The sequence below is a fragment of the Rhinoraja longicauda genome, chromosome 26 (assembly GCF_053455715.1).
Source record: "Rhinoraja longicauda isolate Sanriku21f chromosome 26, sRhiLon1.1, whole genome shotgun sequence".
NCBI lineage: Eukaryota > Metazoa > Chordata > Chondrichthyes > Rajiformes > Arhynchobatidae > Rhinoraja > Rhinoraja longicauda.
The window spans coordinates 21,364,629-21,390,220 of NC_135978.1; the positions used below are offsets into that span (position 1 = coordinate 21,364,629).

Consider the following 25,592-nt stretch of genomic DNA (forward strand, 5'->3'; position numbering starts at 1 on the left):
AGATACCAAGTGGTTATTGAAGCCTATACAATGAATTTGCAATATTTTTTCCACCAACGGATCAAATTGCCTTCTCTCTGGTTTGCTTAGCCTACTTTGAGAGGGTTTATCGAGCTGTGAACATTTTGACTCCAACTTTACAAAAGCTCTTCTGATTTACTTTATGTGTACTAATTGTATGCCATCTAAGCAAGACATCAGGACGATTGTTGCATTCCAATGTTAGCTGATCTAGGTCAGTGACAGTTACTAAGTTTAGGCTTAATATGCAATTAAATTGAATTTGAATTTGGGGTATGGGGGGAATTGTAAAATATTCAGGATTCCCTTTCCTCATTACAATGAAAGGATGTACGAGATTCACCTAGGCCTGGATAAGATAATCCATTTGTTAAGACTCTCAAAACACTGGAGCTCCTCAATCTCCAATGAATTGGAGAGATAGAATTATCCTGGCAAGTTAAATAGAAGGCACCAATACTTATGGAGAAGATTAATACAAAATTATAGTTTCCAGGTCCAATGTGGAAATTTTTAATAAATATTATAAACAGTTCAATGGGATGTATTAGGCTAGAACACAAAGTTTGCCTATTGAAGTATGTGCTTGGATTGTCCTGCATTTGAACTGTTTGAGTCCAGTGGAAGAGGGTATTGCGGTGCATTTAGTTACTCGAGTTCGGTTCCCACTGTGGAATTTAAATTATAAATAACCTGGTTTTAAAAATTTCCAGCAATGCTGACCGCAAAACTGCTAGTCATAAAACCCATCTGGTTCACTAATGTCATTCTAGGTAGGAAATCTGCCATCCTTAAGAATCCAGGCCCACTAATCTGTCTACTTCCTAAATAGCTTAGCAAGCCACTCAGTTGTACCATTACGGTTACAGTTGTAAATGACTACACAATATATACCAGCCTCCAAGACGCAAGGTGATCAAGGTTAATCAGACAAATGGCTTTCCTTTGCACACTCTGTCTGGACTAAGATCTGTCCTTATGAATTTGATACCAGGGTTTCTGCAGTTCTAATTTTTTGTCATTCCACAGTTTGCTAAAGAGCTGCATTCTATTTTCTAAACCCACCTCTCTCCTATGCCTTTTTTCTATTTGCACTGTTGTCATGTTGACAGTCCTGGTCTGACCCATTTGATTCAGTTTTGTTCATTGCAGCTGCACCATTAGCTGTTACAGTTGAGCGTACTGATTATTGGTACTGAGCAAATCAAGTATGGAGGAGCATGGAACTGATTGCTTCTGACAGTTCATACAAAGACCTTGCTCTTCGCATGATCAAGCCTCATCATTTAAGTATTTCTATCTTACGCTAGACCGAGTTGTATCTTATTTCCAGCTAGCTCTAATGCCAAGCACTGAGGTATTGGTTGTCATTGATGTTTTTGAGTGGTCTCATTTTTATTCCAATATAGTCAGCTGGCCAATCTTGTCATTTCCTTTTAATACAGCACTAAAAAAGGTGCTTTTAGCCTACGATGTTCATGTGAACCATCGGGGGACCCATCTACACTAATCCCATTTTTCACTTCCGTAGCAATTTATTGCATGGTAACTCAAGTGCTCATGCTTATATTTGTTAAATGCTGTATGTAACTGCCTCCAGGGCATTCCAAATGTATACTACTACCCTCTAGATTAATCCTATCTCAATTTGTTCCAATGACTTTGCTGCACTTTTGTTAAGTTTGCTGGAACATAATTACCTGACCACCCTTGAATAAGGATATTGCATTTGCTGCCCTTTAGTAATCTGGCGCATTGCCTTTGAGCAGTCTGGAATGCGTGTTATAGGTCCCTAGGGATATATATGCCTATTATGCCTCAAGGCATGTAATACATCCTAATTTGTAATATCTAGAACATTTCTGCCCCTCTCCCTGAATTCCATAACTGCAAGTCTTTCTCTTTGGTAAATACATTGAGATATTTATCAAGGATCTCGCCACTTTCTCTGGTTCCACCCAGAGATTGTTGTCTTGGCCCATAATATCCCTGGTTACCTTCTTGATCTTTCTATACTTGGGAGAATCTTGGGATTTTCCCTAATCATGTTTACCAGTGATATTGTGACAATAAAGAAACAATCAAACCATTATCATCATCACCCCTCATTGCCGTCCTAATTTATTTTCGAGATTCTCCTTTTCACATTCTCTACTCCTTCAGACAGTTCCCTGTTTTCAGTACCCAATACCAGCCATGCATTTTGTTTGTTGAACGTTTGATATCTTTTGCCATCCAGAGTCCCCTTGACCAGCTTCCTTACTTTTCACCCTCATGGGGACATATTTGCCCTGTTCTCAACAATCTCCTTTTCAAAGACTCACACTTCCCAAATGTAGATTTACCTGCAAGTAGCAGTTCTTTGGGTTTTGTTTTTTTTTTGCACTTTTTTATTTATTGAATATTTTTATGTTTGTTCATTGTATTATCTATTGAGTACTGTGTTTATAAACCTGTTGTGCTGCTGTAAGTACGAATGTCATTGTTCCATTTCAGTACATATGACAATAAAAAAAACTCTTGACTTTTTGTTAGATCATGTTTTATAATATCGAAAACAGTTTTCTTTCTCTTCCTGTTCCCTCTCCCCCCCCCCCCCACCCCCCCCACACACACACACAAATTAAGCACCTTAATTTCTGGAACACGCTTATCACTTTTCAGAATTATCTTGAAACTTATTTAATGAAGCACGGATGCTTCAGCTATTTGTCTTGCCTGGCTTTAGTCCCCGAGGTGAAGTCCAGTACCATCCCTTCTGTCTACATGTTGGCTCAAACGGCTCTGCTGTATGCAATTTAAAAATTCCACCCTACTATTCCTATCATGTTAATCCCACCCCAGTTAATATTGGGAAAGTTGACATTTTCTATTACCGTGACTTTATTGCATGGGCGTGTTATGTGTTTGCAAGTTGGCTTCTCTTTCTCCTGTTGACTTGGCAAACCTGTAGTCAAACTACAGCAAAGTGGTTGCCCTTTTTTAAAATTCCCTACCCAAATGTTCTAATTTGAACATTTTTCTGGGTATCCTCGCTACTGAAGTGATCATCTCCTTAATATAGCAGTGCATCATCTCCTTAATATAGGTTTCTTCCCTATCATACTTGAAACATCCAACATCCTTACCATAAAAGGTTGAGTCACCAGTCTTGTCATTTCAACAAGGTCTTTGTAATTATTTCTAAATGATGATTGATGCTCCTTTTCATTTGCCTTACCAGACAATCTTTTTGCTTTTAAAATAGAATGCAATTTCGCCATTCAATCCTGTCAAGTACCTTTACATGTTCAACGTCTGGACTGACCTAGTTTATCTATATTTGACTACCTTTCCCATCCCCCAACTATACATGTACTCTGCCCCATTAATTTCCAAATTATTTAAAAACTAATAGCATGAACGAACCTCACAGCCACAATATTTGGTTCACATTCTGCCTGTATGGGTCCCACAATAACCAGGAACAGCCCCAATGATCCAAAAAAGCGCTAAAGCTCTCCCTCCTATATCATCCCTTTTGCCTATCCTTTTCCTATATTCGCTAACATTTCACCTTTTGAGGTTCAGCTTTTTAATCTGAACTAAGTCTCACAATTGTTGCTACAGAACCTTATCTCCCTCTTTATCAATGGTATATCAATGTGGACCGACTTACCCTCTTCTAAAATGTTCCTTGGCCAATCTCTAAACATCCTCGATCCTGGCATTGGGGCAACATGCCATTTAATTTCGCTGTCAAAAAATTAACTTGCAGTTGAATCTCCTATCACAATACCACTCCAACTCTTCACTCCCAACTGAAGTAGAACCAACGCGTTGCCATAAACATACACGTTGCTGCTTTCATCAAGGAGAGCAGCATCTCTCGTATCCCAGTCCATCACTGCAGCTTAATGAAACAATGTTGCATTGAGGAACTGTCCTTGTTGAAAACGCTATCCATTCTCTTGTTCTGAGATGGTTGATTAAGCCTACTAATTAAATCTACATACTACGGAAATACTTATGTGGCTCTAGAATTATGTTAAATGTGATTAGAGCAAATCTGGCAGATCAGAACTGGCCATTCGAGGCACAATGGCTAGTCGGCAGCAGCAGAACTGTGTACCGACCCGTTTGTAACTTCAGCTGACATATCCTTTATTCCTCTATCAATCCTGATTTGAGTACAGAGGTGCATGCCGGGAGCCGCTCCAGGCATACCTAAAAGAGGTGCCAACGTGAGAGAACGTAGAACTTTCCAAATGTTGAACTGTTTTAATGTGTAAACAGTGAAGTGGGCTGCAAAAACTGACAAGATTAGGCTCTATCATCCAGATGAATAGTGGTTAATCAAGTTGCCTGGCCAAACTAATCCTACCTGCCTGTGCCGGGCCTACGTCTCTATAAACTCTTCCTGTCCATGTAGCTGTCCCAAGTGTCTTTTAAATGTTGTAACTGTATCTGCCTCTACCACTGACAGTCTGCTCTATATGTACAGAGCCTCTATATGGAAAATGCTGACCCTTTAGTCCCTTTTTAAACCCTTCCCCTCTTGCCATAAACCCATGCCTTCCCTTACTCCGGGATAAAACATTGATTATTCACCTTTTATGCAGCTCTAAGGTCACCCATCAGCCTCCTACGCTCCAGTGATTTAGCTTAAAAGTGGAATTTGCATTTGCTGTGTAATAGGTTGCTTGATGAGATGTGCCCTTGCACCTTGTCATAATTATAATCTTGAATTGATATCTGACAGTTGTGGCTAGCGTGTGATTCTTAGTAGGTGTGCACATTTGAAGGTCTTGCACTGGTTCTAGCCCCTCATAGGTATTTCTACTACTGGTATGAGATTAATGCAATGTAACACGGAAAGTGGAACATATTCTTCTGAAGAAGGGTCTCGACCCGAAACGTCACCCATTTCTTCTCTCCAAGATGCTGCCTGACCTGCTGAGTTACTCTAGCATTTTGTGACACTTAATTGTGGATATCAGGACATAAATCAGTTTGGCTTGTATGTTTCCATTTCAAGCAGCATTGTGAGTATTTTTCTTGGTGCTTATATAAAATATTTCAGTGCTTCATATGTGGGGAGTTTTTGCCCAGAACAGTTTTGTGAGTGACTTGTATTTGCTCAGCAATATAGGTTTCTGCGTTTAAACAACCAGTAGAGCTTTTTGAAGCTCTTTGGCTCTGAAAGTCTAATGGTTTTAAATGTATGTATAAAGGAAAAGCTTGCAACATGTAATATTCCTTGCACAGGTTCTTCCCTGGTTATGAATGGCCGACTTACAGATGGCCTGTACATCTTCTGCTGGGAGTGGCACATTTCCCTGTATCTTTTTTTCCTCGCTACAAGTAGTTTGTCTCTGGAGTGACCTGTCTGAGGTAGTTCGAGAGGCAGGAACATTAACAACATTTAAGAGGTGTTTGTACTTGTAAATGAGCAGAGAGCATAGAAAGATATGGAATTGATGCAGGCAAAAGGGATTCATGTAGACGGGCAAGGCGGTCAGCATAAATGCGGAAGGGTGCTTTTCTCCGCTGTTCATGACATTGATTCTAAATTTATTCTACTTGGAACAAAATTGATTAATCCTTAAAGCAAGGGTTTTACTGGTATATATATAGTTTAATAGTGAAGCTGTTCTGTGTGCTGAAGCCAAGTTGTTTTAGGTGCTTGATCAATATGGGAGTAGTGTACTTGACATCTAATAGATAGCAAATTGTGCAAATGCCTATTATGTTTGGAACTAAAATGACAGGCAAATTACAATTGCATAATTCAGCATGTTGGCTTCCTTGTGTATATTAATGGAAACTTGTGTGTTTTTTTGTGTAAAAACACAGCATGGAAGCGAGCCCTTCGGCCCACCAAGTTCACTCTGACCATTGATCATTATTACACTTTTTCATTAATTCCCTAAACGTAAATTTACAGAGACCAATTAATCCACACACCCGCACTTTGGGATGTGGGAGATAACTGGCGCACCTGGAGGAAACCCATACATTCTCAGAACGAACGTGTAAACTCCAGACAAATAGCATTCAAAGACAGGATTGTACCCAGGTGGACCACTGGGCCACCTTAATGTAATGCTAAATGGAATTAAGTAAGCTAACATTTTTAGGATTGAAAACGAGAAAAGCAATCACTGGAAGGCTGCATGGCATCAGAAGAATATCTGTGAACATCGCTGAAGTCCTAAATGATTTGAGTATGGAGTATTAGTGCAAATGATATGTTGATGTTAAGATGGTAAAATTGTGATATCTATTATTCAAACATTTGTTTTGCATAAAATATTGAAATGGAAAACTTGCAAAACTGCGGTCATTGCCATTTAATACATTGGCGTAGTAACAAGTATTGACCAATACGTGCATTTCCTTGTCCAACAGAAATGGTCGAATCAATGAAGAAAGTAGCTGGTATGGATGTGGAGTTGACGGTTGAGGAAAGGAATTTGCTGTCTGTGGCCTACAAAAATGTCATTGGAGCACGGAGAGCATCCTGGAGGATAATCAGCAGTATTGAGCAGAAGGAAGAGAACAAAGGTGGAGAAGAGAAACTAAAAATGATACGTGAATACAGACAGACGGTGAGGCCAGTGATTTGTTATCGTTTACAAATTGTGGTTGTTTGGCATTTATTTGTAGTAATAATTTGCAATGCTGATTTCTGAATGTCCAATCGTGTAGCCATTGAGTTTGATTTTTTTTTAATACATAGACGTATCTTACAATTCTGTTCAATTTTATTTTCATTGTCCAGTGCAAAGGTTCCTTGGAGAAAATGCAGACAAAAATGGCAGGTGAGATGATAGTGAGGGCCCTGCCAGATTTGATTGAAAAGGGACTCTATTCCAGCACTAGGATTGTCTAGGCAGCCATTCTGTCAGAGCAACAGGTGGAAATCTTGATAACATCCTTAAGACTTGAGCGTTATTTCAAAAGGGGATAAAAGTGTCGTTGAGATATATATAGGGCTCGTACGGTCCTTAAGTCCTGGAATTTGAAACTCTGTTTTTCAAGGCCTTGAAAGTCCTTGGATTTATCATATCATAAGTCCTTGAATTCACTTTTTATGGTAAAAGTATTAATTCATGCAGAGTAATGTGACGTTTTTTCATCGTTTATAATGTGTATTTTTATTAAAAGTCGGGAAACATTGTTAGGCATGTTTGTCTTTGTCACCTATTTTTCCCTCCGCCGCCGCCGCTCACCCCGGGGCTTCTGAACAACAACTACAACACTTGTGTTTGTACTTATTTCGCTGCACTAGAGACTGGGCCGGGGAAGAGAGTGGAGGAGTGGCACAGATCTCGCTGGTGCGGAGTGGGAGGGAGCAGAACCCGCAAGTGGCGGCACTCCTTCACCGGACCCTCAGACACCCTCCCCCTCCCCGTGTTCACGCTCTCACCCACTGCTCTCTCTACCCTCTCTCTCTCTCTCTACACTCTCTCTACCCCATCTCTCTCTCTACCCCATCTCTCTCTCTACCCCCTCTCTCTTACTATCCTCTCTCTCTACCCCATCTCTCTCTACCCCCTCTCTCTCTCTACCCCACCCTCTCTCCGCCGCTCCACTTTCTTCTCCAAATTTCCTTGGGTTTGTTATTTGCGAGGGGACACTGCAATCTCTCGCCTTGTCCCGGCTCTGAGTCGGTGGCGATCCTCTCTCTGGTGAACTTTCGCCGGCAGCTTCTGCCTCCAGTCCCCGCGGCCGCCGCCGTGGTTCCATAGCTCCGGGACAAGTTAAAGAGTCAGGGAATTGAGGGGAACTCGCCACATAAAGCAAAAAAAGCCTACAAAATCATTTTGGTTTTTACTAATTAACTATATATACACCAAATTAACAGATTTGAAAATAGTATTTTCTTACCTATACAGAAAAACTGGAAACACTCTATCAATGTTTGCTGGATTTTGGTCCTTGAAAATGGGATTTTTGGACCTTTAAAGTCCTTGAATTTTTTGCTGTTCCAAGTGTACGAACTCTGTATATATCACAGAAACCTCTCGGGTTGTATATCTGAGCTTGTCCCATTTACCTGTGTGTGGCCCATTTCCCTTTGCACTTATGTCTATCCATGTACCTGTCCAAATGTCTTTCGAACATTGTAATCTACTTGCCTCTACCACTTTTTTGCAGCTCTCAACACATATCCAATACTCTCTGTATTGAAAAGGTTGCCTTTCATATCCACTTTAAATCATTCCCCTTACCATAAATCTATGCCCACCTCGAAATGATGGTGAGCATCCATCATATATATATATATATATATGCCTCTCTATTTTATATCTCTATGATTGCCCCTTGGGCTCCTACACTCTTGGGGGGGGGGGGGGGGGAAGAGAGCCCCTGCCTCAGCAGTCTAGAACTCAAGCCCTTCAGTCCTATTATCATCTTTGTGAACCTCTTCTGCACCATTTCCAGCATACCTACATCTTTCCTATTGTATGATGACCAGGACTGCTCACAATAATTATTGTTTTCTCCAACGTCTTGTACAGTTGTAATATGATGTCCCAATTCTTATACTCAATGCCCTGACCGATGAAGGCAAGTGTGCCAAATGCTTTCTTCACCTTCCTGTTTATCTGTCATCACATTTTTGGAACTATGTTCCAAAGTTTGCTGATGATACAAAAGTGGGCGGTTTTGCAGATAGTGAAGATGGTTGTGAAAGATTGCAGCAGGATCTGGATTGATTGGCCAGGCGGACTGAGGAATGGTTGATGGAATTTAATACAGAGAAGTGTGAGGTGTTGCATTTTGGGATATCTAACCAGGGCAGGACCCACACAGTAAATGGTAGGTCTCTGGGGAGTGTTGGAGAGCAGAGGGATGTAGGTGTACAGGTACATGGTTCCTTGAAGGTCGAGTCTCAGGTAGATAAGGTGGTCAAAAAGGCTTTTGGCACATTGGCCTTCAACAGTCAGAGTATAGAATTTGGGAGGTCATGTTGCAATTGTATAAGAGGTTGGTGAGACTGCATTTAGAATATTATGTTCAGTTCTGGGCACCATGTAATAGGAAAGATATTGTCAAGCTTGAAAGGGTTCAGAGAAGATTTACGAGGATGTTGCCAGGATTAGAGGGTGTGAGCTATTGCGAGAGGTTGAGTAGGCTGGGTCACAATTCATTGGAGCGCAGGAGGATGAGTGTTTTCTTATAGAGGTGTACAAAATCATGAGAGAAATAGGTCGGGTAGATGCACAGAGTTTGTTGAGGACCAGAGGACATAGATAGGTTCAAGGTGCAGGGTAAGATTTCTGAGGAATCTGAGGGTAACGTTTTCACACACGGTGGTGGGTGTGTAGAACAATGTATCTGTTCTACTCAGAGTTCTGCCCTTGTTTCTCTTTCCAAAATGCATCAGTTTATATTTGTTCGTTAAATTCCATCTGCCTATCCTTTGCTCACATTCCCAGTTGACCTGGATCCTATTCAAATATTTGCTCACCTTCACTGTCCATTCTGCCACCGAATTTCGTGTCCTCCACAAACGTGCTAACCCCAGCTTACGGCTTCTGACTGAATCTACAAGTGAGGTGTCATGGGCTACTCTACCAATTAATTCAACATCATATCCGCACCTTCAGGATAAGACAATAAGATGTATTGGTATTACATCTACCAGCCTAAACCTATTTATGCCTTCCAATATTAGTGTGCTGTGGCTGCAGTGTATGATTTGCATCCCTGCAACCTCTACCATCTAAAATAACATAACATGGGTAGCAGGTATGTGGAAAACCCACAACCATTAAACTCCCCTCAAGTTACACACCACCTGACGTTGCAATATATATCGTGATGTCATCAAAAATACTCCAGTGACTGACCTTTTAAAGTAATTTGGTGTACTGTTGTCATGTACACTGAGATTCAATGACAAATGGTTTGGGCCCTTTCAGGCAAATTAAATGGATGCAATCAAACCACACGCAAGTACAACAGTGCAACAAGAAAAATGCCAGAGTGGAGAATAGTGTTACAGCTCCAACAAATTGCCAGGTGGTAGTAGCAAAGTAGATCCTTGCTAGTCTAATGATTGCTTTTTAAGCTACATGTATGCACAGTAATACATTTCTCTTGAAGATTGTATTCTTAATATATTTGATCTGAGTTAACATTTGAACAGATTACAAATTATTTCTTAAATAATCAAAAACCTATTTATATGCGTGTTTTGGTCATGCTGACATGTCCCTCTCCAGCTCCACCTAATTGAAATAAATATATTTTTAACGTTATTTGCCTGAGCTTTAATTGATTAGTAAGTAGGTTCTATTTTTAAATGGGATGTATTTCGCTCCTATGGTTGAATGATTTATATTGTCACAAATTTCATCTTACACTGAAGCTATTTTACTGTTAGACCAGGACATCCAAGATATCCTCATTCTTTAGGAAATGGGGATTCCCCACTCCCATGATAGATGAGGCCCTCACTCGTGTCTTCTCGGTACCCTGCAGCTCCGCGCTTGCTCCCCCTCTCCCGAGTCGCAACAGAGACAGAGTCCTCTTAGTCCTTGCCTTCCACCCCATCAGCCGTTGCATACAACACACGATCCTCCGAAATTTCCACCACCTCCAATGCGATTCCACCTTTAGCCACATTTTCCTGTCTCCATCCCTTTCCGCCTTCCGCAGAGACCGTTCCCTCCGCAACTCCCTGGTTAACTCATCCCTTCCCACCCAAACTATCACCTACCCATGTACCTTCCTCAGCAACTGCAGAAGATGCAACACCTTTCCCTATATCTCCTCCCTCGACTCTGTCCAGGGACCCCGACAGTCCTTTCAGGTTAGGCAGAGGTTCACATGCACCTCCTCCAGCCTCATCTACTGTATCTGTTTTTTAAGATGTGGACTCGTATATCGGTGAAACGAAACCTAGACTGGGCGATCGTTTCACGGAACACCTTTGCTCAGCCCGCCTGAACCTACCTGATCTCCCGGTTGCTAAACACTTTAATTCTCCTTCCCATTCCCACACAGACCTTTTTGTCCTACGTCTCCTCCATTGTCAGAATGAGGCTAAATGCAAATTGGAGGAACAGCATCTCATATTTCGCTTCGGCACCTTGCAGGCCAGTGGTATGAATATTGATTTCTCTCACTTCGGGTAGCCCCGGCATTCCCTCCCTCTCTATCTCTTCCCCACCCAAGTCGCACTAGTTTCTCGTTTTCACCTAACAAACAGCTAACAATTGCCTGTTTCCTTTATCATTGTTACTTTTTTTGCATATCTCTGCATTATCGTCTATTATCTTTCATTTCCCTTATCCCTAACCAGTCTGAAGAAGGGTCTCGACCCGAAACGTCACCCATTCCTTCTCTCCAGAGATGCTGCCTGCCCCGCTGAGTCACTCCAGCTTTTTGTGTCTATCTTTGGTTTATCTGCAGTTCCTCCCTACACTATTTTACTGTTACTGTACTATCAGTAAGACTGTAACCAAGATGAAATCTTGCTATGCAAGGAATTTGTGGCTGGGAATGCTGAACACTAGCTGGTGAAAGAGATTGTATGGGGAGAGTCTGATTTAAAGGTTGCTGAGTAGTAGATGAACAAATTCCTGTATCCTGTTGCTCTGGTTGATGTTTAGCAAAAAGGTTTATTTCAGTTAAATTACGACAGCAGGTCCTTTTTTTAGAAATTCATTTGATTTATAATCCACCATAGCTATGTAACATTAAGTACCAGCAGAGGTGTACAACATATTTTGTGTAATGCAGAATCCCTCCCTGCCTTTGTACATGATCTTGTTGCTCTGAATTAATAACCATTTTGATCTCTCTTTAGTGTATGGATGTAGCTTTAGTACAATGAGACAATGATCTTTTTTTTCACATGGGCAAAAATGCAGTGTCTGTTCTGGTGTTTTCCTTCCCCCTTCCTTACAGTAATTTGGGTTGTGAAACTTTTTTGAAAACTTGCATTTTACATGTTTCTTTCCAAATTCCGTTAGTATTTGTGGGTTTTACAGAGCGCACAATATGGCAGAATAATGCAGAGCGTATATCCAAACTAGCATTTAATGGATGGCTGATATAGGCTGTACCTAGTGTGGAACTGCGACATTGGACCAAGAATATCCTTAGATTTTGAGTAGCTGCTTATTTCTCTCAGGTTAAGTATTTGTTGAAGTTTGTTCCCATGTTCCTTTAGTGATCATTTTCACTTGCTTGCTGATCTAATTAGAATGGTAGTTAATCTTGACTAATATGTGTTAGTGAAACTACATTTGGAACATGGGATAAGTGGTTTGATTATTCATTTGTCTTCAGTTTGGAAATGTCTTCACTTTTCCCTTCAGGAATACAACTGTAAATTTTCTGATCCCTTGCACAATAAATGCTGCAGATTTTTGGTTTGATTTGAAACCGCCTTTAAGCTGCTGTGCCGATTCTTCTGCCTCGCAGCTGAGTGATCCTGAGCTGTGAAGTTTTCATGTTCTCCCACGACCAATGCCATGTTTCTTCCCACATCTGAAACATGTTAGTAGTTTAATTGGCTATTGTAAATTAGCCTTTCGTTTGACAAAAAGAACCCAGGGAGAATTGATGATCATGAGATACTAAGTTGCAGAGTTAGAGGAAATGAGAAGAGGAATGGACTGAGTAGATTTATCTGCCGGGACAGGCTTGTGCCTTGACACAAATACCCTGTCGAAATCTGATGGAAATTGAACAGTTTTGACTCCTGCTTGGTAGAAGTCAAACTGAGTTTAAAAATGCATGGCATTTTTCCCATTCAGTTGACTGCCTGCAGGAATTTAATTGGCAATTGAGATGTTCAACTGAAGCAGGTGGGAGATCCGTATTAATACCTTCTAATCTGCATCTGTGCTCAATGGATGAAATCACTGCTTACTGGATGCCTTTAAGATGGAAAGGGTGCAGAAACATTTCATGAGGATGTTGCCTGGACTGGAGGATTTAAATTAAAAATGAGAAATTGGATAGGCTGAGATGTTCCTGTAGCATACAAGGCTTATGAGTGACCTATGAGGTATATAAAATCATATTGTGTGTAGATAATGTGAATGGTCAGTCTTTCTTTCTCAGGGTAGGGGAGCCAAAAACTAGAGTGCATCGATTGAAGGTGAGAAACAACAAAAAAAAAAGAAGATTTGCAGGGCAACATTATCACACAGTGGGTGCTGGATATATGGAACGAGCTGCCAGTGTCAGGCATGGAGGCGGGTAAAATTACAATGTTTAAAAGAGATTTAGACATACCTGGATAGGAACGTTTTATAGGGAAGATAGACACAAAAAGCTGGAGTAACTCAGCAGGACAGACACCATCTCTGGAGAGAAGGAATGGGTGACATTTCAGGTCGAGACCCTTATGGGCCAAGGATAGGAATGTTGATTAGCTCGAGTGGACGTGGAGGAGTTGAGTGTGAAATGAAGCTTATGGGACACCCAGCACTAAAAATTACTTGAAATTGGCTTGGTTCATTTACTGCTTGTTGAAGTATTGTCGTCTGAACAGATGCACATTGAAATGCTAGTACTACATTATATCCTGTGCAATCATACTATAAATAAGTACAATAGAACCTCTTTTAGAACAGCACAAAGAGCCACCAGATTTTGCTGCCAACTTGCAATTTTCAAGCCTGAAATGTCCAATCTTGGGCCATGGAAATATATAATTTCTTTGCTCACTTAAGGCCTGAATCCTGGCGAATCTGAAGTAGGGCTTGGCCTGATCCAGTGCCATACCACGAGCTTCTTCCATCTCCACTCCATGCAATTGCTGCAAATGTATTTGGAATGTCTATAGCTAGTGATTTCTTAACCAAACAACCTTTATTATTTGATGCTGAAGTGTGATATCTAGGTACAAAACCATTAGCGATTCAGACATTACATTTTATTTTATGCTTATGACAACTCCCAGATGAGAAATTGAGACACAGGGAACTGGGGATGAGTAAAGCTAGAACAACTGTGGGTCAGGCAGCATCTGTGGAGGGAATGGAAAGGTGATTTTTCTGATGGGGACCTTCTTCAGACTAATTGTAGTTGGCGGGGGAGGAGAAAGCTGGAAAGGATGTGGGGTGGGATAAAGCCTGGCAAGTGATTGGTGGATACAGCTGAGGGGTTTTGTTTAACAGATGGGTGGCCAAAGGCTAGAGGTGAAAAAACGACAAAGCTGTCAGATAAGGAGAGAAGAGGAGTGAAATGTAAAACAAAAGGTAGGGGTACAGGTGGAAGGAGTACCCTTCCAATTTCTGTTTGCAAACTTATCAGGACACTTATTCTCATCCCTATAGGTTCCAACATCAATCTCTGTGATGCTTCATTAGAGACTTCCAATCAGTTAATGAATAAATTACTTAAGTGTTTCTGGTGCTTTTGTTCAGTTCAGTATTTTGCATGTGGTGTGTGAGACATTGAGTAGTTTGTTTGCCCCACAAAATTACTAGGATAAAGTTCCTTCTGCCTAGGAGCACGTAGTAAATGTATTCCCACAACTACGCCATCCAATAAAGAGGTCTCAAAACCAAAAATGCATATTTTGCATTCATTGTGGATACCCATGTTTGTTGGTTGTTTTTAAACTGAGAAAGCTGCTCTGGAATCTGTTACAAGTAAAAATGAACTTGTGGCAATCCTTATAACTCATTTAACCTATCCGTTTTGACTGAATACATGACAACATTTTCTCTTAAATGTCTTACATTCCTTAGCTTTATGGTATCTGCAATATGTAAATGTCACTGTCAGCATATGCGCACAAATTTTGCCTCATCTTATTGTTGAATTTCCATTTATCTTGTGTCACTATGTAATGCTGCTTAATACTGCCACTAGAGCCTGTATTAAATGCTATTGTCCTTTCAGGTTGAGAATGAGCTGAAATCAATTTGTAATGACATTCTGGATGTACTGGATAAGCACCTCATTCCTGCTGCCACCACTGGGGAGTCGAAGGTTTTCTACTATAAAATGTACGTATCAGGTGGGACGTGCTGGGACAGAAGCATACATATGTTGCCATATTCTGACTCTTCACAGGAATAAAGGCCAGTTATAGCCATTGCAATTGTGCCACATTTTCCCTGTTGCTGGTGATAATATTGTAAAATAGCAGTGTTTATTGGAAAGTAAAATAGCAAAAGTTTACGTAAGAGATGAGTAAAATAAATGTTACCATAATTGTGTGTTTAGTATAAGAAAATAACTGCAGATGCTGGTACAAATCGAAGGTATTTATTCACAAAGTGCTGGAGTAACTCAGCAGGTCGGGCAGCATCTCGGGAGAGAAGGAATGGGTGACGTTTCGGGCCGAGACCCTTCTTGTGTGTTTAGTAGTTGATTGCTCATGTGCATATGATCACAAGACTCACAATGGATTTCTGGACCATTTCTGGATGATTAATTCTTGTTAGCTGTTATTTGAACAACATTTGGAGGTTCTGTAATTAGCCAGTACCTCAGCTGAAATAAAATATCAGTCAAAAATAATTATCAGGTGACTGAACAGAAAGTGTCTCCATGTGGATCTTCAAAAAATCAGCCGGTTGTGATTGAGCTTATGTTTCATCCTATCAAACTGCATCCCAGCTGGATCAGACAGGGAAGAAGGATGCTATTAAGCAGTAAAGTGCACTATTGTTAAAATTCTTCATGCTGATAAAACCCCTGTTCGATAGAGTAAGAGGTCAAAGTATTGAAGGAAGTATGTTAAGGCGAATTGAAGTCTGGGCATCTCACAAATGGCTGAGTCAGAATAAAGCGGTCCTTTATCAGGCTGGAAGGACAACAAGTGGAGTGCCCCATGTATCTATTCTCTGCTCTCAATATTTACCATCTATATTGACGACTTGGAGTTGGCAGTAAAGTGTAAGGTAATCAAGGTTTGCTAAAATGAGGATATTTGTTCTCAGCAACGGGATACAGATAGTTGAGCGATTGCGTGAAAACGTAAATGGAGTTTAATGCAGGAAAGTGTGAAGTCATGCATTTGAGTAAAATAAATCATATTTTCTGAATGGAGATAAATTACTAGTTATCATATCATATCATATCTATACAGCCGGAAACAGGCCTATTCGGCCCTCCAAGTCCGTGCCGCCCAGCGATCCCCGTACATTAACACTATCCTACACCCACTAGGGCCAATTTTTACATTTACCCAGCCAATTAACCTACATACCTGTACGTCTTTGGAGTGTGGGAGGAAACCGAAGATCTCGGAGAAAACCCACGCAGGTCACGGGGAGAACGTACAAACTCCTTACAGTGCAGCACCCGTAGTCAGGATCGAACCTGAGTCTCCGGCGCTGCATTCGCTGTAAAGCAGCAACTCTACCGCTGCGCTACCGTGATTGCAAAGAGATGTTGGTGTTTAAGCATGAATAACAATAGGTTTTCAGGCAGTACAACAAGTGATTATGAAAGCTTTTTATTTCTGAGGACTTGAAGTTTATAAAGAATGAAATATTGTTAGAATTGTACAGGGTGTTAGTGAGGCTGTGCCTGGAGTGCAGAGCCCTAACATTTGAGGCAGTCCAGAAGAGATCTACTGAGCTAAAGTCTATGCTTGGATGTTCTATCATGAATGTTAGAGACTATTTTTTGCACCTTTATACATTGGAGATGATAAGAATAATGGGTGGGAAATAAAGGGCCAGGGTGGGGCTCGCAGGTGGATGTTTCCAGTAATGGAAGGGTCTACTATCAGATGGGTATAGTTGTAAGATTAGGGACAAGCCATTTAAAACTTGGTGTTGGGAATATCTTCGTTCAGGTTTGGTGAATCTCTGGAGTACTCTATCGTAGAAGGTTGCGAAGTTAGATTGCTGGAATATTTGAGGTGATAAGAACATTTTTGAAGGGTTGGGGAACTGGCATGAAGGAGTCAATGCCTGAGGAGCCATGATCATGTGTAATAGTCATACAGCACGGAAACAGACCCTTTGGCCCAACTTCCCCACGCCTAATACAAGAGGCTTTGGGTCCACGGCTCACTCTGGCTGCAACGCTGGCACCACAGGGCCAAGGTCAGTGACACCCTCTCCCCTTCCCTGTCCCCCCTCTATGAGGAATGGGCCCAACAGGTCCACTTGGTCTAGTATCCCTCTAAACGTTTCCTAACCATGCACCTGTCCAAATGTCGTTATAGTACGAGCCTCAACTACCTCTTGGCAGCTCTTTCCATATACCCACCACTCTGTGTGAAAAAATTGACCTCTTGGAAAACGACTGCATTCCCCCTCATGATTTTATAGACACATTATTTAGAATCATTGTGTGGGTAAGAACTGCAGATGCTGGTTTAAACTAAAGATAGACACAAAAAGCTGGTGTAACACTCTGGAGAGAAGGAATGGGTGACGTTTCGGGTCGAGACCCTTCAGACCCGAAACGTCATCCATTCCTTCTCTCCAGAGATGTTGCCTGTCCCGCTGAGTTACTGCAGCTTTTTGTGTCTATCTTCCATTTAGAATCATTGCTTTATATAATTTGATTGCTGACAGTTTTCAAAAGCAACTAATATGTGTTTCTGTTTTGATTAAACTAGGTTTTAAATCTACATTGTATGGAAAATGATAGTGGAAAGCACGTTAATTATCTTGATTTCTGATTATTCATTGGTTTGACTGCAGGAAAGGTGACTACCACAGGTATCTGGCAGAGTTTGCAACAGGCAATGACAGGAAGGAGGCAGCAGAGAACAGTCTGGTTGCATACAAGGCGGCTAGTGATATTGCAATGACAGAACTTCCGCCAACGCACCCCATCCGCTTAGGCCTTGCTTTGAATTTCTCTGTATTCTATTATGAAATTCTCAATTCCCCTGACCGCGCCTGCAGGTATGTATGGGATATGAAATTGCAAGATTTGCCAAAAAGGTTGTTTTGTTATGTGCAAATGGACAGTTTTTGTTAGAGCTGCTTCTCTTGAAGTTATTGATCCTTATTATAAATGCATTTCAATGGGTCCAGGCATCCTGATACCTTGTCCGAAAGGTCCCTTTGTGTGAGCTTGGGTGAGGTTCTTCAGCTGTGGTACCATGAAAGAGTAAATTAGTCCACATTTGTGCCTGGATAGTAGAAGTTAACCCCCATCTTGACATGGTAATCCAGTGGGGTTAATTGTGACTTTATATTGCCATGTTAAACAATTTCCAAACTGCTTTTTCTATGGTTCGAATGGATAAACATTCTCTAATTGTTTGAGGCATTTATGGTGTTCCAGTCACTTGCAGTTCCCCCACTTGCAGTGCTGCCAAAACAAACAGCCTTTTCATTTACATCATGCAGTTTGTGAGAGTTTGCTGGTTTAAAACAGTTATCCCTCTTGCTGAGTGAGACACTCCACCTGAAGCTGTAGTCTGAACATTTTGGATTGAAGTGCTTGGAACCAATCAGGGCTGTGAAATTTATATCTAACTTGACACAACAAAATAATCATTTTTGCCTCTCAGATTGGCAAAGGCAGCATTTGATGATGCAATTGCAGAACTGGATACCTTGAGTGAAGAAAGCTACAAGGACTCTACACTCATTATGCAGTTGTTACGTGACAACTTGACACTATGGACTTCAGACATGCAGGGAGATGGTACGTGTACAGCAAAATCTGATTTGCAGAAACCTTGTTTTCTTGTGAAGAATGAAATCAGTTTCTTGTTTTGCCAGTTTTTCGTCTTTATTTCTCTGAAACCCGAAAAGGGGTGGTTGTATTGTCTGAGGTATATGGTGTAATCACTACAACTATTTCATGTATCCTTGCATGTATCATGCAGTAAAGATAGTGGAGAAAACCTTTTAATTTTGCTAGACTATTATGTCTGGGCATTATCAAAGGGAACAAGGAGAGGAAGTGGGAAAAAAAGCTTTTAGGGCTCTCAGAAGAACAACATTTGTCTCTACGTTCAGATAGCTAATTTCATCTTGGCAGTAAATTATGGTGGAGTCAGCATTGCGAGCTTTTAAGACCCACTTAACTTGGTGAGAGATTTTGATTTTGCACTACCTTGTGAAGTCACTCTATGTTCCTTTGACTAGACACTTGCGAAATGCACATGGCTTGTTTTTGCAGAAAGTCATCTCTTGAACGTGTGTCTGAAGCCATGTTAGTGTTTGGGTGCTCTTAGAATTCTCAAAATTCAGACAAGTGGAGGATGCAAACACGACTGGCCAATCCTGAGCTAATGATATATTGCTTTCATCTGCTGAATGGTATTTGGAGTATTTCCAAAGATGGCTATAACTAGATAGGCAGCAATAAATATGACTCATAGGTTCATAAATTATAGGGGTGGAATTAGGCCGTTTGGTCCATCGTCTATTTTGCCATTCAATCAATGCTGATCTATCTTTTCCTCTCAACCCTATTCTCCAGCCTTCTCCCCATAACCCCTGACACCCGTACTAATCAAGAATCTGTCCATCTCCTCCATAAAAATATCCATTGAATTGGCCTCTACAGTCTTCTGTGGCAATGAATTCCACAGATTTTCCACTCTCGGACTAAAGAAATTCCTCCTCAACTTTCTACAGGTACGTCCTTTTATTCTGAGGCTATGGTCCTAGACTTTACCACTAGTGGAAACCACCTCATGCTGTCCATACAAAATTGATTTAAAGTCCAAAGTTTAAAATCTCAGTTGTCCCTGGAATAAGCATCTTTCATTGTGCATTGCTTATAAATCCCTTTTTTCACATTTAAAATTAATATTTTTTCTAAGTTGACCTTATAATTCTGTCATTTGATTTACGATAAAGCTAGATTTAATTGTTAGAACTGTTTATGTACCTAGATGTAATGTTTCAGGTGCTGGGCATTACTGATCAGATTTTTATCACACCCCTCACTCTTCTCTCTATCCCTGGGTTTAATATTGTGAAAATCTTGTCTATCAGGAAGTTTAGCACTGAATGTGATATCGGTGGCATTGAATATCAATGTTGTGGTTGCTGAGTGAATAATTACATGTGGATTAGCACTGCAATATAACCAGGCCTTCAGTTCAATCATTAATCTCACAGTTCATGAGGGCTTTTGCGCTGTTACTTGTGTCCTTTGTTGTAATACTGTTAAATCTTCCTGTGATTCTGGATTCATCCTGTTTTCTTTTTTATTTTTTTCTCCTTGCTGAATAGATTCCTAAAGGATATGAACCATTCACTTTCCTTGTAATCTGTAATTTGTAAGTTGCTCTAAAATGTCAAGCAGTTGTTCCATCTCCAGAAACATCAGTCCCATCTTAAAACTAAATTCTAATGATGCATTATTTGGTGCTTTTGGTTTGCAAGCAGTAAGTTGTTAACTGATGCTGATTCAGGACCATTTTGTGATTATTGCTGTAAATGTCAAAGGCATGGGGATTCAATTATCATGCAGTAAAGATCGTGGAGAAATCCTTTTAATTTTGTCTAGACTATTATATCTGGGCATTATCAAAGGGAACGGTCTTCTGGCTCCCACATGATCAGGTCACAGTGAATTGAGGAGTTCACAACTAAAGATCAGATACTTGCTGATGCTTTCCATCCTATCAACTGCTTCAAAGGGCACAGCCTATATCTCTGGCTGGGGCAAATGTTTGGAAGAGAATTAATAGAAAATTAGTAACTTGGCAAAAATTGCAACTGGACAAAATCACTCCCATTACTAGTTTCTTAGCCAGTCTCTGTACAGTTTACAAGCCAGTTATACTGGCCTTTAAAAGACTTCCTATGAAATATTTAAAATTCTCAGGAACAGGTGTTAATCACACGGGCAATTATGAATTCTTTAACCTCAGTTCAGCAGCTGAGAAATCATTCTGGGCAAATGGCAGAGGGAAATAGCAGTGTTAAAATTGGATTGTGTTTTTTATGTCTGACATTAGCCCATCTATGCAGTAACCTTTGTGGCTGTTCACAGCTGGGCCTGAATCAGTGCACTAATAGACTTGGAACTTATTTAGCATAGTTGCATTTCAACTTGTGGGTGTGCTCAGACTTGATATGATTCCAGCAATTTCTGCTTAATGCAAAGTCTCTTGTAGAAGTGATCAGAGCAAATGGCCTGGAGACCTGGATCTCAGCAGATTTTTTTTATTCAAAGTACTTTTTTATGATGCAGGATGGGTAGTTTCAGTCCAGAGTCTGGGCTTGCTCAATTTCAATTTTCTCATTCCTTGTCAGCACTTGTTGCTGCGCTTCCTGTTCTTTAACGCTGTGGTATCTATCAGTTTCTTCTAACCTTAATTGGTACAGGCTAGTGGTTTGTGAAATTGATTGAAGCTTCTGAGAGGTTAAAACCCATCATGACCACTGCAGTTGTCCTGTTCGCCTTTATTTGATTAACATCAATGGAAAGATATGTATTTCAGAGGATCCTTAGGAATTGGTTTGTTGCAAATGACTACTTGCTTTATTGAGTCACCAACACTGAATGTTTACATCCTTTTAATTTGAAATAAGTCAGATTTCCTTGCACTTTATTGCCTTTAAGTAACTTCCACTCTGCGAATGAACTACAGTGTGCTCCCTCATCTCCATCAGCCACATGTCCCGACTCGCCAACTTTAAAACATCCTCTTTAAAAGTCTTATTGAGCACCTCATCTATTTGTTAGGTTAGTTTGAAATAGTGCAGCATATAATGAATGCTTGCCACATGTGACTGCCATTAATTACATTCCTTCATTGACCTCATGCACTGGAGGTAAGAGACTGCTACCGACCGACCGGCCGGCTCACTGTTCAAACATCACCATGCTTTATGTGTGTGTGGACACATTGTGTCAGACACATCTAGGATTTTGCTGGGCTATTTACCTTTGCAGTGCAGACTGAAGGTTGTTCCACGCAAAACACTGACCTCATTTGGCACACAAATTGGATCCTTATGGACTTGATGTACTACAAGAGATACTGCAGCATTTGCTATTTACATGGCTTATACTTAGAGCTACTGTTTACAGTAAGTCTGATCCTTCTATACTCTAATTTGTTTTAAAATACTGCAAATCTGTGTAGTTCATAAACATTAGGATTAAACCAGAAATTTACCCTTCATGATACTGAGATGTTTCCCTCAACTGGGAACAATGATATTCACACCACCTATATTCAGTGATTTTTTGAGTAAGTTGTTGTTTTGCTGTGTGCGTGTGCGTGTACTCAACTGGCATCAATCTCAGGATTTCAGTTTTAAGTGGCATTGGTGCATGTTATAGAGTTGTGAAATTTGCAACTAACCCTGAAACGATAGTTAATACTTTGATAGTTTAGACCCCTGTTCCACTATTATTGCAGGGCCTTGGTTATTAATTGGTAGACATGATGCCTAATTAATTTAAATTCTGGACTGTACTGTCTTCTGGGTAGTTTGCTTTTGAGCCAATTGCCGAGTTGGCTGTTGAACCTTTTTGACGACATTCTTTATTGAGGAACTACTTGTCCTGTCGTCTCATGAACATAATTGCCTGGAATAACCAGAATTATACTTGTTAACCATTAATAAATCATAGAAAATGTTTCCCAAGATAGTGAATGACTTTGCCAGGTGGCTTGGTTTGGGCCCATTGTTCTGGTTATTGTAGCATGGGCAAGAAATAAAATAAATCCTTCCAATGCTATTTTAACAGGCATTAATCCATTCTAAAGTAAGCCAGCTAATGCGTAAGTATGTTGACCATTTACATGCTAGAATCTTGCGGCCTTGTAGTCAAAGGCATAGATCTTGCATTTGCTTGTGCCCTAACAGTTGGAAGTGTTACATTCACCTGGTGTTCCGGTTCCGGTCTGCACACATACATATATAATATATCTCCCCACTCCTGTCTCCATTAACCACTGTCATAATGCTGAGTTTGTCAGTTATTAAATGTGCCATTTGAGTAATTGTGATCATGCCCTGTTTTAATGTGCTCTTCCAACTGAAAAAAAAGTCAGAAAATTGTTATTTTGTAGCATACGAAATTTGCATAACATTCAGTTATTCTGTAGCAGATGCAGAATTACTTGTTATTCTGGAGTCCTGCATGAAAATTATCCAATTTCCTTTAGGTTTTGTGACTAGTTAGGGCAAAAAGAATGGTGATGGGGGTAGGTTTGTGAGCTCTCTGACTGTCTTGTAAGATGAAAGTGTGCTTGAAGCTGAGCAGAGATTGTCAGAATTGAAGAGCAGTGTCGTGGTTAGAAGATAATTTGGGGCAAATTGCCTTTTGCTTCAGTAGCTGGAATGCAACAGTTAATCTCTGGAAACCTGCATGCATTTCTGTCTGGGCTGCAAAGGGAGGTTGTAGCCGGTGTTGTCATGTGCTGCTGTTATGTAAATTATTAATTGCTTTTTCTATTGCCTCATTCTTTTTGCCCAGGCGAAGAACCAAGTAAAGATGTGGTGCAAGATGTTGATGATGACAATCAGTGAGAAGACATGGCGAATGAGAAGACCCTGTCTGCCCCTCTCCTGCCCTCCCTACAGTCCTAGTCCAAGCTGAGAACCAGTAAATTTGATGTTGGTACTGGACCTCAGAATTAGCTATGTGCCCATTTGGGTTCCGAGGATTATTTTTGTTTTTTATTTTTATTTTTTACTTGTTTAAAAAAATCTAAAGGCATTGCTGGCTCTCTATGGATGCTTAACTGGGACCTGCTGTCTTTGACTAGATATCACAGTCCTTTGAAAATCTTTTTGAATAAACTGTTCGAATCTACTAAATACAGCTTTGTGAATAATTCATGCCTCCACCTTTTTACCAGTGGAAATCTGAACAGTGAATTGGTGGTCAGTCATGAATCATCAATGATTGATCTGAGCCCAGTTCCTACAAATGCTGGAAAACCTTTGGTCTTTTTTGGGGGGGAGGGGGGTGATGGGGAATTAGGCATTTACAATACACCAAACAGTCTTAACCACCTTTGTGATTGCATGCTCTTGGTTTGCTTTTTTCCCCTAAATAAAATGTACACGCACACCTACTAGCTAAGCAAATAAAACTGTGTTCTTGGTGAGCAGTCGAGTAGCTTGCTCTGAAAGTCTTTGAACGTGATGTGTACAGTGTTTTCTTTCAGTGTTTTTAACCCTGAAGGTAGCAGGTGCCAGTTACAATCCATGGGTAGTCCTTTGCTGTTAATTTTTGTCCATCCTGGCAGAGCAGGTCGTGTTTGAGCTGCTGTTGAAGCCTGCATGCTTTGTTAAAACAAGTTTTTTGGTTTTTTTTCTGACCCACTCCTCTTTCTCTCCCCTTCCCTTCTCTTTCTCTCTTTGTTCAGTATGTGTAACTTGAAGCTAATTTGTACTACTGGATATATCTGACTGGAGCCACCGATACAGATCTGTATCCTTCTTACTGAAACACAGCATGGATTAATATTAAACTTAAATAAAAGAACCTAAATTAAGAGCTGTTTTGCTGTTTATCCTCTGTGACAGTCACTTTTTCTCCAGACATTGAGAAAATAATGAGTAGTAAATAGGCAGATTAATTCAATGGGAGATTGTCGCTTGTAAGTTAAACGTTTTAATTGTATCTTTTTTTGGTTTTGGACCATCTCAAGGGCTTAACAGGACTTAGATTAAGGGTCATTTTCCAAACAATAGAAATAATTGGAATGATTACACAGATGATCTCAATCTACTGTAATATGGGAAAATGAAGGGTATAGTTTGGCTGGAGAATTGTAATTGACTGTTAAGGGTCAAGTGGTGGTAACGAATTAGCCCAGTAAATTAGCAAATTATATTTAAGGAATCAGTTTAGTAAATTCCTGGGGAGGCAGACGGAAATGATAGTTGTAAGCAGGAGCCAACAAAGAATTGAAAAAGACCATGCTTTAGTAACTGACTGGAAATCATGATGGGGAAGGGCAATACTTTAAGTAGAAATAACTTAATGCTCAAGATGACATCAAGGATTAGGGAAGGACAGCAGAAATTGAAACGTGCAATAAAATTGAATAATGATGCCAGTAGTCAGGTCAGGTAGCTCCCTAGGAGTGTGACCTTTTTAACTCCAAATTCTATCTGACCAGCATTTTCTGTCTTAATTCCCAATGGTTGTGTGTCTTAAACAAGTCTTTCTGAGAAGCATGCTGATGTTCTTCAATGTTCTAAGAACTTCAAAAACTTTAGGCAAATCTGAATTTCTTGCATCTTCCTGGCTGAATACGATACAGCATAGAACAGCTGTTAACTCCATTACACCTGTGGTTAGCGCTGTCTCCCATCTACTTCAGATTCCTTACCAATCAATTCTGTTGATCATTAACTACTTGAACTGTTCATTATGTTTCCACTTGATTATCCTTTTCTAACATGTCCCATTCTTATTTGTTTGACCCTATCCATGAATTGAGAGCTACCAGCAGCCACAACACTTCTTTACCCAGGGTATCTCTTGCTCTACCCAAGGATAGTCTCTGGTTCAGTGAGGAAATGCAAAAGGCACCAGGAGTAACAAGCCTATTTGTGAAATGGTGCTGATTTGATGGTGTTACAACAGAAATAAACACGGCAAAACACCATGTTATTGCCACAGCCAACCAATTCTACAACAATGCAATGAAGTTAAATCTTTGTGGACTTAACCCATCCCATTCTGAATTA

At 40.4% G+C, this 25,592-nt stretch overlaps 1 protein-coding gene across 1 annotated transcript in view; it reads left to right on the top strand.

Annotated features, from left to right (window-relative positions):
- The window catches only part of ywhae1 (tyrosine 3-monooxygenase/tryptophan 5-monooxygenase activation protein, epsilon polypeptide 1), a 46,421-nt gene extending 22,033 nt beyond the window's left edge, over nucleotides 1-24,388 (top strand). The window contains exons 2-6 of the mRNA XM_078422460.1: nucleotides 6,412-6,611; nucleotides 14,884-14,990; nucleotides 17,652-17,858; nucleotides 18,473-18,609; nucleotides 23,362-24,388. Coding sequence (XP_078278586.1) covers nucleotides 6,412-6,611; nucleotides 14,884-14,990; nucleotides 17,652-17,858; nucleotides 18,473-18,609; nucleotides 23,362-23,414 — 704 coding nt within the window. The 3' untranslated portion in view covers nucleotides 23,415-24,388. The remainder of the gene's footprint in view (nucleotides 1-6,411; nucleotides 6,612-14,883; nucleotides 14,991-17,651; nucleotides 17,859-18,472; nucleotides 18,610-23,361) is intronic.
- The last annotated feature ends 1,204 nt before the right edge of the window (nucleotides 24,389-25,592 follow it).